The sequence below is a fragment of the Amphiura filiformis genome, chromosome 10 (assembly GCF_039555335.1).
Source record: "Amphiura filiformis chromosome 10, Afil_fr2py, whole genome shotgun sequence".
Classification (NCBI taxonomy): Eukaryota; Metazoa; Echinodermata; class Ophiuroidea; order Amphilepidida; family Amphiuridae; genus Amphiura; species Amphiura filiformis.
This window is the reverse complement of record NC_092637.1, coordinates 20,416,069-20,434,735: the sequence shown is the minus strand read 5'-3', so window position 1 is coordinate 20,434,735 and position 18,667 is coordinate 20,416,069. Positions and strand designations below refer to the sequence as shown.

The 18,667-nt window shown below is 40.9% G+C and overlaps 1 protein-coding gene across 2 annotated transcripts; it reads right to left on the bottom strand.

Annotated features, from left to right (window-relative positions):
• Positions 1 to 1,377: 1,377 nt before the first annotated feature.
• On the bottom strand, positions 1,378 to 18,667 carry LOC140162633 (epoxide hydrolase 1-like). 2 transcript variants are annotated; one of them, XM_072185909.1, is made up of 9 exons: positions 18,275 to 18,667; positions 17,054 to 17,219; positions 16,163 to 16,338; positions 15,695 to 15,863; positions 13,873 to 13,987; positions 12,332 to 12,461; positions 11,825 to 12,021; positions 2,436 to 2,655; positions 1,378 to 1,849 (listed from the first exon to the last, which is right to left on the bottom strand). In XM_072185909.1, exons 2-9 carry the CDS (start codon positions 17,195 to 17,197, stop codon positions 1,642 to 1,644), a joined length of 1,359 nt encoding a protein of 452 aa, XP_072042010.1. In that variant the 5' UTR covers positions 17,198 to 17,219; positions 18,275 to 18,667; the 3' UTR covers positions 1,378 to 1,641. The 2 variants fall into 2 exon arrangements, with proteins under 2 accessions (XP_072042010.1, XP_072042011.1); XM_072185910.1 differs by lacking the exon at positions 17,054 to 17,219 and having other exon boundaries at positions 18,275 to 18,666.

Here is an 18,667-nt window from a genome sequence, read left to right as displayed (position 1 = left end):
CGGTTACTTCAATTTCTGCTGATTTTATGACTGGGAATACTTTTTGACTAAAATAAAAGCTTATATCAATTACTGACATTTTTACATTTCTGATCCTAGGAAGTGTGGTTAATACGCCATATACTTTCTCAACCCAATATTTTTCATTATATGATTGATGGAGCTCAATGTTTATAAGCATGGGGTGGTTTAACAGTGATTGTAAACTTTCACATGAATATCGTGGTAGTGAGCACACCCACAGCTGGTGATCGGTCTCGTAACAAAATGTACATGATGCCAATGACTTGCTAGCTACACTTCCTAGGGTCAATACCAATGATTTCAGTTTCTTAAGATGAATCCCGATCAGATTCACCACTGATGACGTCACGGATTGTCCTGTTAATGCAAGTGTTTCTAGATTTAGTAGTCCGGGTATCATTGTCTCAAATGCTTCCTCTGTGTACACCACCGATTTCAATGTCAATATTTTTAGATGTGTCCATTGAGCGATATATTGAAAACAATAATCAATATTGATATGACCGATTGGAAGACACCTTGAATATGGACATCTACCGATAAGTTTAAAGCATGATATTGATGTCAAAGACGCTATAATGGAGGACAATATCTTCTCAGCAGTCTGGCTAGATATGAAAGAACATGATACTAATTCTAGCTGACGCAAACTTGTCATTTCTGACAATTTCTTCATCTCTGCGAAAGATATTTGGCTGAAACCACGAAGCGTTATGTTTTGCAAACGATGACACTTTTCAAACCATGGAAAAATTCGGTCAGAATGACGGTGATAATAATTCTTCGAGTTTGTCAGATCCAATCGTTGCAGTTTCGGTAAATACAGTATTCTGTCGGAATGTTTTAATCCCAATGTCTTTATATTAGGACAATTAACGCGTAGAAGAGTCACGATCTCATCACTTAGTAATACAGTTAGATAAATCGCTTTCAAGCTTTTACCGGCATAACGATCCAGGAACGTCAACACTTGGTTCGTTGGAAATTGCCATTCATTGCCACACTCTCTGTACTCAAAAATTGTTGGGTCACTTTTTGATACAAACCGCCTATATTGTCTTTCGGAACTTTGAACCTTTTTGTTCGGACCTTTGTCTCTGAAGTCGATGACCGACCAGGCGTGGTTTTTGATAATATGATGCCATTTCTTGCTTACCCTATAACATCATAATCACAAATAAATCAAATTACTAATCTGTAAAGAAAGAATACATTTCCATACTTAACTATAATTTAAAAGGCGCGCTCTGATTTATAGTGCTCTACGCACAGGCACAACGCATAGATGTTGTTCTATACATGTGGAGGGAGCATAACCAAACTGGCTGCGTAGGAGACTATTTCTGAGGCCGCACTCGCCGCCGTAATCCAAAAAGTGCGAGATATTTCGAGTGATAGAGGTGAAGTTTATGATGTTGTTTCTTTGCAAATTTCCAATTTTTTTCGCGTCCAAATGTCTTGGGAACTTTCATAATGATTGCATAACAAAAATTATTATCATTTTGGAAGAAAAAAAGAAAAATCTAAAATTTAAAAAGATCGCACATTAAGGCTTTAAGAAATCACAGTATGGCTGTGTTCGTGGTATTAGTCCATAGCTATGTCTAATGTTTATTGTTATTTATAAAGTGTCTCTACTTTTCTAACAAATATTCTTATGTCTTCAGCCAATAGTTGAGGTTCCTCTAGAGCCGCAAAATGTCCTCCTCGTGGCATGCTGTTGTACTGAAGTAAGTTGATGTACTTGTATCGGGCCCACGTCTCAGGCTGGTTCAACATCTCACCGGGAAAGTCAGCAATCCCAGACGGCACTTTAATTTGGCATCTGAAATGACAGGATATTTGTGTCAGTTAAGACGCAGTGTTGTTATCTCGATATAAAATAATAAACCATCGTATCCATCATTGTGATCATGTGTTAGCAAATTATTTCAAGTCACAGATTGTCGGGCTTAAACCCTGGTTGAAAATGGTAGTGACCAATGACTGACCGGATCATGCAAATTGATACCAATGTCGGAAGGGAGTTCACAAGAGCTTTTTATAAATTCACCATGGGCGCAAGGATTACACAACAACATCATATGAGCAAAAGTACCTAGATACGCATTCACTGTATACAAACTTACTTAGGTCAACAGCTGCCTTACCATTCAAAAGTACAAGAAGACCACCCACTTTGTCAGGGATACCCAACATACTGGTGCTCTGTCGTAATGGCAGCTTCCAGTGGTCTCTCACGAATTTATAATTCCAATTAATATATTGTATATAACTGAAAATTTGAACGGCAAGCACATACCTCCAAAATAAAATTTGAGTGCCCCCATCATGGAATAGTGTGTATTAGATATTCAGTTTTCTAATTGGTTTTAAAATATTACCATGACATTACTATAATATTATCTTACTTGTTAATATCGTCAACAGAAAGCGGCATATTTTCCTTATAAAACCTCATCGCTGAGGCCATATTTCCATTCACCCAGTACACCATTACGTTATTCAGTAGATCATCCAGCAGCCATTCATCATTTAATCCGCCATCTTCCGAGTCCAGACGAGATACATTAGAAAATTTCTCTAAAATATATGCTGCCAGACCAACAGGCGAATCCGTTAGAGAATGGCCTGAATTTTAAACAGAAACAAAAACAATTTAAATTCGACGTTATCCACTCGTTTACGTTGCAAAGCTGTATTAACTCTCTCTCTCTCTCTCTCTACGCGGGTGTCGACTGCAGAGGACAAGTTCACAATTTTTTTCAAACATTTCAGAGTTGTACATTTTTATGACATATTTGTGTAGCCCCCACCTCAAAGGTCTACATGAATTGGGTTTGCTGCCCTCTGGTATGAAGACCCAATTGGGTCAGGGGTTAGCCAGGTGACCCTGGGTTTCAAATTACCTACATTGCCACATAACATTTTCAAGCACATGGTCAACATGGTCAGATCATCACCAACTTGGACCACATAATGTATCTGGAACACGATACGGATAACTACCGTATTTAATAGATTTATGCCTGGATTGATATTGTATTATAAAAAATTGCTATAACTTCTGATGGCTGAAAACCTGTGTCCCTAATTATTGGAACTTCATCATGTTCATCTTGCCATCTCTACCAGAATTGCTATAGTACAACCCACTCCATGTGGCGATATAGCCATGCTATGGACATATTAACACTCAACAGTATCGACATGGTTGTGATTTATCTGTTATTGACTAAACGGATTATTGATATTGAGAACTTGAACTTGACCAATTTATTGTGAAGGAGATTTTGTATCAAATCCAGAATTGTGAATGGACAACCCATCTTCCTGTACCTGAATCGTGAGTTGGCTCTTTATAGGGGACTTCATATTCCGAAGACAGAGACAGACCAGGCGTCCAGATGTTTACTGATGCATCGATGCGCGCACGTTTTATTATTTTTTCTGGATCCAATTAGGCCTTTCATTTAGATTATAGATTGTAGTATGTATTAAGTTAGTAATCATTATAAAATAAATAGTTGAGAGTATTTTTATCTTTGTTTTTAACCACAGCAAGGTTTCCCTGTCTTTTTCATTTTAGGCAGAATTTTATGATTTCAAGGTTTTTTTTGACTAACCTCGGGTTACAAATTGGGGGCTCGTCCGGGAGCCCTTTGTTGTGGTATAATTAAATTATTAAATAAAGTTGTAATTAAATAATTCTTTCACCTCAACTATAAATAAATAATAATAAAATAAAAAAATTGCCTAAATAAAGCATTCCAAACTAATCAAACATACCTAAATAAACAAGCTAATTTAAAGTAATATTAATTAATTAAATTTTGTAAGACTTTAATCATTTGAAGTTCAAAAGGATCCATTAGATCTTGTCTATAAAGAGCCAACACAGAGATTATTGCGATTGGAGTCAAATAATATCATTCAACCACCATGCCTGATTTTGTAGGATACGCCCTAGACTGGTGCAAGATGGAGAAATTTCCCTCAGGCCGCTGCGTCCTGCTTGTCAGCAGAAAAACTAACATGACAACTAAAGAAATCGGCCATCGACTCTGTGGGACGTTACCAATAGAGGATGTTCAAAGACGGGAAGAAGAGGACCAGTACGGCTGGGTTAAGACCCTCATTTTAGCTCGCATGGCGGTATCCATCGCAGACTTAACACTGCCCGCGAAGGTGCAGATCGAAGCAGAGGGAGCCATACTGGATTTCCAGGTCGTCAAGCTAGCACCGGACACCTCTTCTCCTACCACATCAAAGAAGACAGAGAAAAAGAAGCAGAATTCTACATCAACACCTACTGACTCTACACCTGCCGATAGCCTAGCACTTAATACTCTAGCAGGCCTCTCCATATCGAATCGCTACAGGAAGTTTAAGACTTTTTCAGGAGCAAAGAGCCTAGATCAAGATGGAGATGACTTTGATACTTGGGCCACTAAGGTCAAGGGCCAGTTAGATGAGTGGGGCGTTATGGTGCCAGAATCCGAGAAGCGAAGGCGCATTAGAGAGGCTCTTTCTCCTCCTGCGGCGGAGGTAGTCGACGATTTGAAACGGGAGCAGCCCAATGCTACATCTGCAGACTACATGGACACACTTGAGCTTGCCTATGGCAGCATGGAGACGGGCGAGGAGCTGTTTGTTAGATTCTGCAACCTCCATCAAAACAACGGGGAGCAGCCATCCGGCTTCTTGACCCGCCTCCAGCGCACCCTGAGGCGGGTTATCCGCAAGGAAGGTGCCCCTGAAGATCGTGGTAACCATCTGTTGCTGAGTCAGTTTGTGAAGGGGCTGATATTTGATCATCTGCTCACCGTAGACCTAAATCTCAGAGAGAGGCAGGCAAACCCACCCACATACCTGACACTTCTAGGCCTGGTAAGAAAACAAGAAGAAGAGCAACAGCGAAGAGATAGTAAGGCCAAGCTGGCTAAAGCCCAGGGGCGAAGTGCCCAGATGAATGTTGTAGGTGCAAGTACGGATATGACTGTTGGGGAGGATACACTATTAGAAGAAAGAATCAAAAGACTGGAGAGGCTACTCATAGGAGGGAAGGAAGCAGGAGTCCGCAGCCAGGACGAATCTCCAGCTCCAGCTCCAGCACACAAGGAATACCGCCCGACAGCCAAAGAAGATCGGCCAGGTTTCTGCTACAGGTGTGGCGAGGATGGACATATGAGCAAGCGATGTCAAGAACCCGCAAATCCAACCGCAGTCAACAAGAAGTTCATCAGGTTCTTACACCAGGGAAAAGGCCAATGGCACCAGAAGAGGGGCAATCAGGTGCCAAAGAAACAAGACTAGCCCCAGTACCTTCAGTGCAACTCACCATGCCATCACACTCACATTCCGATGTCCCAGAAGGATTAGTAGGCGACAGCACCACCGATATATGCTACATTGATGGGAAACGCCTACCTTGCTATCTTGATAGCTGTTCACAAGTTACCATCATCCGGAAAAGCACTTTTGAGACATTGGGACGTGAGATATACCCCCTAACAGACCTAGTGTTAAAGCATGCAGGCGGAGGTCAACTCCCATACCTTGGGTGGACACAAGTGAATTTGGGGCTAGAAGCCACCTTCGCTGGGACAGATAAGAGCTTCCCCGCCTTGGCCCTCATTACTCCAGATGTTTCGTCCACCGATCCACAAGTCCTAATTGGGACAAACACAGGATTGTTCCGCAATTGCCGCAAGGCATGCAGAGATGCTGCAGGGGAGAAATACCTTAAGAAGCTACCTATTGATGCTAGGTGCTGCACCATCTACCAAACAGCTGATAAAGACCAGCGCTTGGGTCCTGAGGGAAAAATAGGAGTGATTCGGCTAAAGACTCCGGTGATAATCCCCGCTGGGACTACAAAGAAAGTTCAGGGCGTATTTCGCAACAAGCTTAACCGAGCTGAAACCGTGATGGTTGAGGCCCTGAGAAGCCCTTCGCGACCAGGACTAATACCGCTGGTGCACATCACCGATGTCAAAGGGACGTCAACCTGCAAGATCCCAGTAGAAATTCTTAATAGCTCCAGCCAAGACGTCCGACTGCCAGCCAATGTTCCCATAGCACAGGTCTTGCTACCTGAAGGTGTAAGCTGCATAGACACAGATAATGGCACCCCTGAAGTCAGCGCATCATGTAATGCTACCCAAGCGACCACCACCTCCAGTCAAGAAACCAAGAGACTAGAAGATCTACCTATCCAGTGGGGTCCTATCTCCCAAAGCTTGAAGGACCAAGTAATGGAAAAGCTGAAGTCGAGAGCAAAAGTTTTTGCAATGCATGAGTGGGATCTAGGTTGTACCTCTCAAGCAACACACGAGATCAACCTCAGCGATGACACACCCTTCAGAGAGAGGACTCGTCGAGTTCCCCCATCAGACCTGAAGGACCTTAGAGATCACCTCCAAGAGCTATTGGAACATGGAATAATCAAGGAGTCAAGGAGCCGGTATGCATCTCCAATTGTGTTGGTGCGCAAGAAGAATGGTTCCCTTAGACTGTGCGTCGATTATAGAATTCTGAACTCCCGGAGTATACCGGACCAGTACACAGTCCCTCTGATCCAAGATGCAGTAGACTCTTTAGCCGGTTGTTCCTGGTTTTCGGTGATTGACCTGAAATCTGGATTTTACCAGATACCAATGAAGAAAGAAGATATGGAGAAGACTGCTTTCACATGCCCTCTTGGATTTTATGAATTCCAGCGCATGCCCCAAGGGATAAAAGGAGCCCCAGCTACATTTCAAAGGCTCATGGAGTCCTGCATGTCTGGGTTGAATTTCCTTGAAGTCCTGGTATATATGGATGACATCATCGTCTTCGCCAAAACACCGGAAGAGATGGAGGTCAGACTTCTTAAAGTCATGGACCGGTTGCAGACCTCCGGGTTGAAGTGTCCCCCGAGAAGTGCCACTTGTTTTGCAAGTCAGTCAAGTACCTTGGCCATATTGTCAGTGAAGCCGGAATTGAAACTGATCCAGAGAAGGTGTCCACGGTAGCCAACTGGCCTCGTCCCACTAGTGCCAAAGAATTGCGAAGCTTTCTTGGATTGACCGGGTACTACCGCCGCTTCATCGAAGGATATTCCAAGATAGCTGGACCCTTACATGCGTTGACCAGCCAGTTTGGCTATACTCGTAAACGCGGCAAACGGTACAAGAGGACACCGGCACCAGTGAAGAAAGTCATCGGGCCATTCCAAAACCTTTGGACGGAAGAATGTGAGCATGCCTTTGTCACCCTTAAACAGAAGATGACCACAGCACCGGTCCTGGCATATGCAGACGTAACAAAGCCGTTTGTCTTGCATGTTGATGCCTGTAGAGAGGGACTAGGAGCGGTGCTGTGTCAAAATCTTGAAGGAAAGCTACGACCAGTGGCATATGCCAGCAAAACGCTCATACAGAGTGAGAGAAATTATCCGGCGCACAAGCTTGAATTTTTAGCCTTCAAGTGGGCTGTCACCGACCGCTTCAAGGACTACCTATATCATGCTTCCGGCACTAAAGTTCTAACAGATAACAACCCCCTCACATATGTATTGACGAGTGCAAAGTTGGATGCAACTGGACACAGGTGGCTGGCGGCACTGGCTTCTTTCGATTTCACCATTCATTATAAGCCTGGCAGCACTAATCAGGATGCAGATGCTTTGTCACGCCGACCAATCCATGAAGAACATGATTCAGACTTGCTAGACCAGACAGAGAAATGTATTCAACTGGAATCTAGGCTCTGCCACCCAAAGGTATACCCCAGGGAGGTATTGGATGCAATCTTCCAGAATCACCAGACAGGGGCATCTACTGATACTAATCTAAGCGATGAGGACGAGGGTAGATTTACACCATTGGCGTACTCCATGGGCATTGGTGCAGCAGGAATCCCCATCGAATATAGTGATCCACGCAAGATTGGTCTAGGTCAGAGCATGGATTCCCTCAACATTCGCAAGGAGCAGCTTGAAGACCCAATAATCAAGAAGGTGGGGGACGCTGTCCTGACGCATTGCCGTCCATCCATCGACCCTGACGATCCAGCTGAATTGAGAATCCTCCTTCGTGAATTTACCAAGCTGAAAGTCTCAGATGGTTTGCTTTATCGATGTACCACGAAACCAGACGATGGAAAGGAGCATCGCCAGTTGATCCTTCCTCGCAGCCTCCAAGAAAAGGCGATCAGATCACTACATAACGATCTTGGTCACCTTGGAATGGAGAGGACCATCGCATTGGCCCGAGATCGTTTCTATTGGCCGAAGATGGCATCTCAGATTGAAGAATGGGTCAAGCATTGTGGGAGGTGCCTAGCAAGAAAAGTACTTCCAAAACATGCTGCCCCCTTGGAGCACATTAAAACAAGCAGCCCAATGGAGCTTGTTTGCATGGACTTTCTGTCTCTCGAAACGGATAAATCAAACATGAGATCCATCCTAGTGGTGACTGACCATTTCACTCGTTACGCTCAAGCATTTCCTACTAGAGATCAGACAGCCCACACCGTGGCGAAGGTGCTCTGGGAGCAATATTTCAGGCATTACGGACTTCCCAAACGCTTACATTCCGACCAAGGCCCTGAGTTTGAAAGCAAGGTCATCAAGGAACTCACTTCCTTGTTGGGCGTGAAGAAGTCTCACACCACCCCATACCACCCTCAAGGAGACCCACAGCCAGAGCGTTTCAACAGGACATTGCTAAATATGTTGGGGACCCTTGAGGTTGATCAGAAGACCCACTGGAGCAAGCACACGGCTACTTTAGTCCATGCCTACAACTGCACCAGACATGACAGTACATGCTTCTCACCCTATTACCTCATGTTTGGGAGAGAAGCCAGGTTACCAGCAGATATTAGCTTTGGTACCAGTCCAGATGGGTATTCCAACTCCAACCATAGCAAATATGTCAAAGGACTTCGTGCTGAGCTTCAGAAAGCCTATGAAACAGCCACGGCTGAAGCTGATAAGCATGCTGCCGCCAACAAGAGGCGATATGACGGCAAGGTTGCGATCAAGAAGTCAGAGCTACATCCAGGGGATCGAGTTCTGGTCAGAATGGTTGGCCTCAAAGGCAAGCACAAGCTGGCAGACAGATGGGATCCAAATCCGTATACCATAGTGGAAAAGTATCAAGACCTTCCAGTATACGTCGTAATACCAGAAAGTGGAGGCAGCCCACGTAAAACCCTGCACCGTAACATGTTGATGCCCATCGACTACTTGAATCCAACTGAACCAATCCAGCAGAAAGCTCCAAAGCAAGCCCCACCACGAACTCGATCCCAAACCGTAAAGCAGCTACGAGGTCCTCTCCCAAGTGAAGCCGATGAGGATTCTGACGACAGTGACAACTTCGAGCTGCAGGTACCCCATCATGTGAATTTGACAAGTGATCTAGCATCTAACGATAGCGATCATAGCAAACTACAGGATCTCTCATCATTGCGACCAGATAATGTTCCGTCGGTACCAAATACCAGGTTCCAAGAAGACCAGTCGCAAGAAGACCATCCTACGAAGCAAGACAGTCCTTCGCCTCAATCTGACCTGTGGGATAATAACTTATGGGAAGACGTCAGTGCTGATCATGGTGATAGCGGTCATCATGCTGGCGATGACATATCTGCAGATGCCAGATCATCTACTTCAGAGCACTCAAGGGAGGCAAATGACCCCAATGAAGAGGAAATTAAAAGCTCAGATGGTGCACAAGCAGGGAGCTCTGATGATCTATTATCAGAACCAGAATCTGTCGATCATCCCATAGAAGGAGACGATTTACATGATATCTCCAACAGTCAGACACCGAATTTACATTGTTACCCGTCCGCATCAAGACTACTTCGCCCTGATGCTCAGGAGTACACTCCAAAGACACTAATCCGAGGGTTAACATCCTTTGATTTGAATGGAATTGAGGAAGGAAGTGATAAGCAATTAACTGCATCACTTGGTGAACCTGAAAATGTAGATCCCACAAGTGAGATAGCCCCACTTGATGAAGAGGACTCTGAAAGTGTAACCCCATCAGGGAGTAACCCTACTGCAGTCGAAGATGGTGAATCTCCTCCAGCAGACACCCCTGAGGCACATACCTCAGATAATGAAATGGATGATCATCCAATGTCACCAATGGAGACAGCTCCCATAACATCTCAGCCGACTCCCATTTGTACAGATGGGATGTTTCCCCCTCAGAGCCACTCAAACCACGAAGCAAGGAGTTTGAGAGGGGAGATGACACCATACCATGCAAGCAGAGAGCGCCGACCACCCACCAGACTTGGGTATGACACATTAGGAAACCCCAGTCTGTATACAATGTGGACCAATGTTGGGAATGCGCTGAATGCGTTGAGGACAACACATTGGTAGAGAGGGGAGATTGTAGCCCCCACCTCAAAGGTCTACATGAATTGGGTTTGCTGCCCTCTGGTATGAAGACCCAATTGGGTCAGGGGTTAGCCAGGTGACCCTGGGTTTCAAATTACCTACATTGCCACATAACATTTTCAAGCACATGGTCAACATGGTCAGATCATCACCAACTTGGACCACATAATGTATCTGGAACACGATACGGATAACTACCGTATTTAATAAATTTATGCCTGGATTGATATTGTATTACAAAAATTGCTATAACTTCTGATGGCTGAAAACCTGTGTCCCTAATTATTGGAACTTCATCATGTTCATCTTGCCATCTCTACCAGAATTGCTATAGTACAACCCACTCCATGTGGCGATATAGCCATGCTATGGACATATTAACACTCAACAGTATCGACATGGTTGTGATTTATCTGTTATTGACTAAACGGATTATTGATATTGAGAACTTGAACTTGACCAATTTATTGTGAAGGAGATTTTGTATCAAATCCAGAATTGTGAATGGACAACCCATCTTCCTGTACCTGAATCGTGAGTTGGCTCTTTATAGGGACTTCATATTCCGAAGACAGAGACAGACCAGGCGTCCAGATGTTTACTGATGCATCGATGCGCGCACGTTTTATTATTTTTTCTGGATCCAATTAGGCCTTTCATTTAGATTATAGATTGTAGTATGTATTAAGTTAGTAATCATTATAAAATAAATAGTTGAGAGTATTTTTATCTTTGTTTTTAACCACAGCAAGGTTTCCCTGTCTTTTTCATTTTAGGCAGAATTTTATGATTTCAAGGTTTTTTTGACTAACCTCGGGTTACATTTGGAATCAGCATGACAAATGCATTTAAATGAGTACACAAAAGCCTAGTATTGGTTCAGAGGCTTTTGAGCTGGCTCTTGATATTTTGAGAAAATATCTCAAAACTTTGACTTTGGATGTTGAAGCCTATGGTTAGCTAATTATGACAGTAATGGTTAATTCCATTTTGAAATTAAAAAACACTAATTATACCAACATGACCAACATGTTATAATGCTGGTTTCATACTTTCCTGCCGCTCTGAAGATGGTTTTACTTCACTGCGCAGTCGCACCAGAAACGGTAGCGGTGACAAGCGGCAAGCCGATATATCGATCACTCTACAGCTTTGCCGCGGCGGCAGAACCGCTGGGAGTCGAATTCAAGTCGACTCGGAGCGGTGCCGCTCTGAAGTTTGAGAACAAAATACGATTTTGGAGCAATGCTGAGCGGCAAGAGTGGCTTTCCGAGTCATGCCGCTACCGCTCAGGGGTGTGCCGCTCCGCTTGCAGAAAAGTACAAGCGGCATGATAAAGCGTCATGCCGCTCAGCGGCAAGCGGCAGAAAGTATGAAACCAGCATTAGTTACCTATCGTGTCTGGTTTGGTAGCTTGTATATGGAGATATCCAGTCTCCATTAGCACCTCCAAGAACTTAGGTATCACGGGCCAAACCCTGTGATGATCTTTGGCTGGTAGAAACAGTGACGGGAAGTAACTCCCTATTATTAGTTGTAATGGTGGGTTTACGTCGACCACCATGTTAATATGTAATCCTTTGACGTGTCTGCAAATACAAACCATTGTGATTTAGTACAAATAGCCATGTGGGAATGTGTTGCAAGCATTGATTTTCCGACCCGCCTTTCGGTTTATATTCAGCATCTCAAAGTCTGCGTGGCACATCCTTAAACAATTTTTTTCGAAGACCACCCCCTCCCACATATGTTTTCCCGAGGTGCATTGTGGTGACAAATATAATTTTCCACAATTTGTTTGTGAACGATTTTCCACAGGTCTACATTTTGTTTACATTTTATTCTAAGATCAAACTTCCCTTGGATCAAATATAAAATAACAAGGCCAGAAACACTTACTCGGGTAGTAGCAATCCCATAAATGTCGTAATGGTTGAACCCCAGTCGCCTCCTTGGACATAATATATATCATGCCCTAATCGTGCCATCAATTTGCCGAAGATACGGGCGACGACGTGAGCATTCATTCCTAAAATTGAGATTTTGACATAAAAACAAACAAAAGAAATATGGATTAGTACTTGATTGTGAGCATTACGTTTTGTTACCTGGAGAGATTTGATCATTTCCCACCTCCTTACCACATGGTAATGGTAATAACTCTCGTAGTGAGGGATCAACATCTAACGACAAATTGCCTCAGGCAAAACTCACTTCCTGCTGGGAACCAAATACCACAAAAGGTGTATCTCATTGACCCATGTGTGTCATACATCCTTCTGATCTGGTCAACTCATTGACAGATACAAACCTAATGTTTAATTCTCTCCATGTAGTGAAACGTAATGAGTGTAAATGTGGGTATGACAAACATTTGTTTTTACTTTTATTTTGGTGTCTGAGGTGTATAGAATAAGAATCTACCAGGTGCCCTTGAGCATAATACAGAGTCAAAGTTTAAACAGGGGTCAAAATTCAAGATTGTGCTGATTTGGTTAAAACCTATTATATTATATTCTTCTGGTCTTAAGGATTCAAATAGTATATATATACTTTGATCTGACGTTTTTAGCGAGAATTTGACGGAGAATTCGTATAGCTGTATCAAGACAAACGATTTGAGACCATTTTCATCAAATTGGATGAAAGATTCTGAGATACCCCAAATTTTGAAATTTGAGGCCTGTATTAGCGGCCATATTGAGAATATGCAAATTAACTTTTTCCCCAGTACCCCCTTTTTTGCCCTTTTTTGATATGTTGTTCAGGAGCGTGTTTAGAATCAATAGCAAACAAAAACATCATTTTTTTTTTCAATTTCATTTTTGTCTATGCATGTGCGCCCATTTTGGTATTCAAATTGACGCGTCTAATGGATGGATGATTATACATGCTACATTAGAAATATCGATTATTTTTGCTGCTTGTATTAGAAATAAAATACTGAGTTGGACATTTTGGCAGTCTCAGGTGGAAAATGGTAAAACCTAAATGGATATTCTGCATTTTCTGACAAAACTATAATACGATATGCTTTATAGAGTTGGGAAAATTCTTTCTTTAGCGAACTATATTAGTTTGAAAGGCTAAAAGGTTACCCCCCCCCCCAAAAAAAAAACTCACGGGCAAAGTTCAGATCAGTAGCAAATCAAGAATCTTACACTAGAAGACACGATTTCATGCCTAATCTCAACACCAAGATTTTTTTAAAGGTATCTCGAAGCACTATGTTTTCATCTGACATTACTGAAAAAAATACTATTAATATTGTTTTTTATTAGACCAAGAAAATTAATTTTAAACCAAAACGGTGAATCTCATCATTGTGATGATTTCAACATATATCGACATGTCTTCCAGCACGACTAGACATCATTATTTGTAAAAAAAAATCTACTAACACACATATTCACGATTCACATTTACGATAATCTCAATACCTGTTTTGTGAGACGCTTCGGAATACCCATATCCAGGTATCGACGGGCAAATAACTTCAAATATGTCTTCTGCGGTGCCTCCATTGTTTACAGGGTCCGTTAATAACGGGAGTATCTAACATAAAATAGAGTTTAATTAATCAATTGTAGAATCATCTTGAAAGAGAAATAGATATTAAAGAAACTCTTCTTAATAAAGTATAGATTGATTTAGGGAATTTTGAAAAAAAGGGAAAATAATTTAACAAAATGCCATCTAAACTGGCCTCAAAAAGAAACTTATATTTTTTCACAAGGTCATATCTTAAAATCCTCTCCATAAAAATGAACAAAAATTGCACACAGGATTACTTCAATACTCTACTCTAAACACATGCCAGTAACCAAGCAGTTGTCCAACTGACACAGCAGCAAAATGCACTGACATGGAACACCTTCCTGGACCAAGTTTCACATCCCAACAGATTTCTTTTGTTGGGTTCCAATTATTGGCCTGTACATGAACACCAAATTACACACTGGATAACTTCAATACTCTACTCTAAACACATGTCAGTAACCAAGCAGTTGTCCAACTGACACAACAGTAAAATGCACTGACACGGAACAACTTCCGGGACCATATTCACAGGCGAATAGTTGGAACCAAACAATAGAAATCTGTTGGGATGTGAATTTTGGTCCAGAAAGGTGTTCCATGTCAGTACATTTTGCTGTTGTGTCAGTTGGACAACTGCTTGGTTACTGACATGTGTTTAGAGTAGAGTATTGAAGTAATCCTGTGTGCAATTTTGTTCATTTTATGGAGAGGATTTTAAGATATGACCTTGTGAAAAATTATAAGTTTCTTTTTGAGGCCATTGTTGTTGAACAAGCTCATGAAGTATAGACGTCATTTTTAGTGAAACTCCTTTTTCTCAAAAAAAAAAAAGTTTTTCCTCTTAAGGGATCCAAAATGAGCGTTTATTGAGTTTCGACAGTATTTTTTGTGGGACATGAGAGCACCTCAGACCTATCGAATTGCATTCTGAATACGAAGCATGTCTTTCTGATAGCAAATAATTTTCATTTTTAAAAATCACAATATAATACAAATTTTATGACAAATTATAAAAATTTGATATTTTTCAAATTTTGATATATAACAGTCCTCGAAGTAAATTATATAAATCTAATGATATATTCTTAAAGTGTATGTAGCAGGGAGGAAAAGCCGACGGTCAATTGAAAATTTTGACCTTTCATATTGAAGATATGGATTTTTTCCAAAAAGACCTAATTTTTTTTTGGTGTTTTGGGAAAAAAAATCCATATCTTCAATTGATCGTCGGCTTTTCATCCCACCTACATACACTTTAAGTATAAATCATCAGATTTATAAAGTTTACTTCAAGTACTGTTAAATATCAAAAATATCAATTTTAATGATTTGCCATAAAATGTGTATTAAATTGCGAATTTCAAAAATCAAAATTATTTTATATCAGAATGACATTCTTCGTATTCAGAATGCAATTCGATATGTCTGATGTGCTCTAATGTCCCAAAATAAATACTGTCCAAACGTTCATACCCCAGCCCTTAAGCGAAAATTTCTAGAAAATATTGTCCCCGCAGACTTTTTTAGATAAATAGTTTACGATACCTCTCCCAGCAGCAAACATTAGTTTAGTGACGTATCGAGCACGGGGCAGAGAGAGGACTTTGTCACCGCTTGAAAATTTTACCCATGCCCTTCTGAATTTAGGGATAGGGATATACGTTACGGTTCCCTTATACGATTATATCATTTTCACCAGTTTTTAGTCACTGATCAACTTACTTTGTAGAATTCATAGACTGACCCAGGCCAACCATGACTCATAAGCAGAGGTTTGGATTTCTGTCCTGGCTTCAATGTTGGCTTCACATGTACAAAATGTATATCAAGTCCTTCTATGTTAGTACGGTAATGATTGTACTTGTTAAAATACTTCTCTTGAGCTTTGAAGCTGAAACATTAATAAAGAAAAACTGACACATTTTTATCTGTGAGGGCAGATTTTCAATCAAATATTCTTTACAGTCTGTTAGAGAGGCAAAATGAGAACATTACATTTCGGGTTTTTTTTTTATTGCATCAAACTTTGTCATTTATGTTTGGCAAAACTGGAAGTTTGCGGCAAAAAAAAAAAAACGGGGAAGAAGATCACAGAAAGAGAGAATGTTCCAAGCAAAATAAATACTACAGATTTTTCTAATCGAACTTTTCATTTTCTCTTTTGGGACTGAAAACACACATTTCACTTACTCGTATTTGTTCAACCAATATTTGACAACAGTTTGCATGTACTCAGGTGTGACGCCATAGTGAAACTTTGCTCCTTCAAGTCCTTCAAAATATCTGGTATTCCGTAGTCTCTTCTTCAGATCATTGATGGTGTCGTTGCTGATGCTGATGGAGAACTTTCTAATCAATTCATCGACCTATATATGCGAGTAACACCACAACATGTACACAACAGTGTAATCATGGTAATAACATGAACGTTATTCCTGGGTGATTTACATTGTTTTTGATATGAGGTGGAGGTTAGTTCGTTTTATTTATTTTATTTCTTCTTTTGCCTGGGTTAATCATTCAGTGGATGTTTTAAGGTATCCTCTGTTCTTCCATGATGCCAAGGGGTCACATAACAATACATCAGAATAATTGAACAAAACATTTAAATACATAGGATACATAAATATATAAGCATACACAACCATGTATTATTTCAAAATAAATAACCAACACAGCGCATCAAATTTAAATACATTGTACTTTTATAAAATATAAAATTAAGAATTCAAAATTTGCGAGCAAAAACCAAACACAACACGGGATACAATTTTTCAAAACGATTTCAGATTTGCCATAATACGAGCCAAAATACAACATAAGAGCATGTTTCTGGGGGGAAAATAATTAAACAGTAACGATTTAATTGTATTTTAATGGAATAGCCATTTGCATTTTCTGTCTATCAACAGACGGAAATTACAACACAGTGGCCTATGATGGAGCACCGTAATACATGCGATTTTGCAATTAATGGTAACATATATGTGTTATTATCGCTTAAACAGGTACCAAACCATCCCCAGCCTAAATAAGCCAAAGATCTACTAGTACACACCCATCACCTTGATTTCTACTCACCATAGGCGCCTTCTCTCGGTCCCCTTTCCCCCACCAACCATCACCCAAGGGTGGTGGGGTAGGCGGCTCTGAGAATGTGCCAGATAAATATAAACCTGCAACCACTGCCAGGACTGAAAGAATTAGCGGCCATTTCCAACCCATGATAAACGACTGGTAAATACGTCTAAATAATGAAAGATAATAGTCCGGGGACTACTCACGTATGAAGTTGTAAGCATGCGTGTAAACGAAAAACGCGGTTTAAAAAGGAAAAGACAAAATGTTTTACCTTTTCAGGCTAGAAAAGTAATTAGACCCAGGTGCCAAAATCGCTTCACCCAAATTTTTTACGTTTGTTTTTGCCAAACAAAGCCCTCCTCAGTGGCGGCGCCACGGGGGAATGGGGTTTTATTTACCCCCAGTCATAACTCTTACCCCCCCCCCCGGCCAGTAAAACCCCACAATTACGAAAATTCACTTTGCCCCCTCCCCCATGCCCCCGAAAAAATTCATGGCACCGCCACTGGTCCTCCTATCCCCCTTGATTTTTGCACCTCGGGTTTTACACAGACCGGCAGCTCATATCAATTAATTTCGATCAGTTTAGAATTCAGGCGACTGAATTGACAAAATGAAGACAAAATGAGAGCACTGCCACTGGCTAGTCTCGAACGATATTCAGCGACGCTGATTTAAGGGATCTAGAATGAGCGTTTATTGCGTTTCGACAGTATTATTTGTGGGACATGAGAGCACCTCAGACCTATCGAATTGCATTCTGAATACGAAGCATGTCTTTCTGATATCAAATAATTTTCATTTTTGAAAATCACGATATAATACAAATTTTATGACAAATTATAAAAATTTGATATTTTTCAAATTTTGATATATAACAGTCCTCGAAGTAAATTATATAAATCTAATGATATATTCTTAAAGTGTATGTAGCTGGGAGGAAAAGCCGACGGTCAATTGAAAATTTTGACCTTTCGTATTGAAGATATGGATTTTTTTCCTAAAAAGACCTAATTTTTTTTGGTGTTTTGGCGGAAAAAAAATCCATATATTCAATACGAAAGGTCCAAATTTTCAATTGATCGTCGGCTTTTCATCCCACCTACATACACTTTAAGTATAAATCATCAGATTTATAAAGTTTACTTCGAGTACTGTTAAATATCAAAAATATCAATTTTTAATGATTTGCCATAAAATTATAACCATGACAAAACTCACCTGGAAGTGGTCACTTATAATTTGCAGTTGCAACAGGCCAACAGTAACTTGCCGGAATAATAGGTTTTGCGTATGAAATCACAGCGGCAGTGATTGCATTTTCAGATGCATTATTACCTTAAAGCTGTGGTAAGCTTATACACATTATTGGATTTACAGTGTCACGGTTCGAAGGTTGTATACTTAGGTCCGCTACCTATTTTAAATTCGGTAGAATATTCGTTCTTTTAATCTATTTCCATTCTACTTCCGGAACCGGGGCCGGGGAAGGACGGCACCAAAATAAATCATTTAGTGATTGCCCTGAGTAGGCTACCCTAGAGGCCTAATAATTTAAAGGTAAAGATAATTCATAGTTTTAATGTAAAATTCATAATTTTAAGGTATAATTCG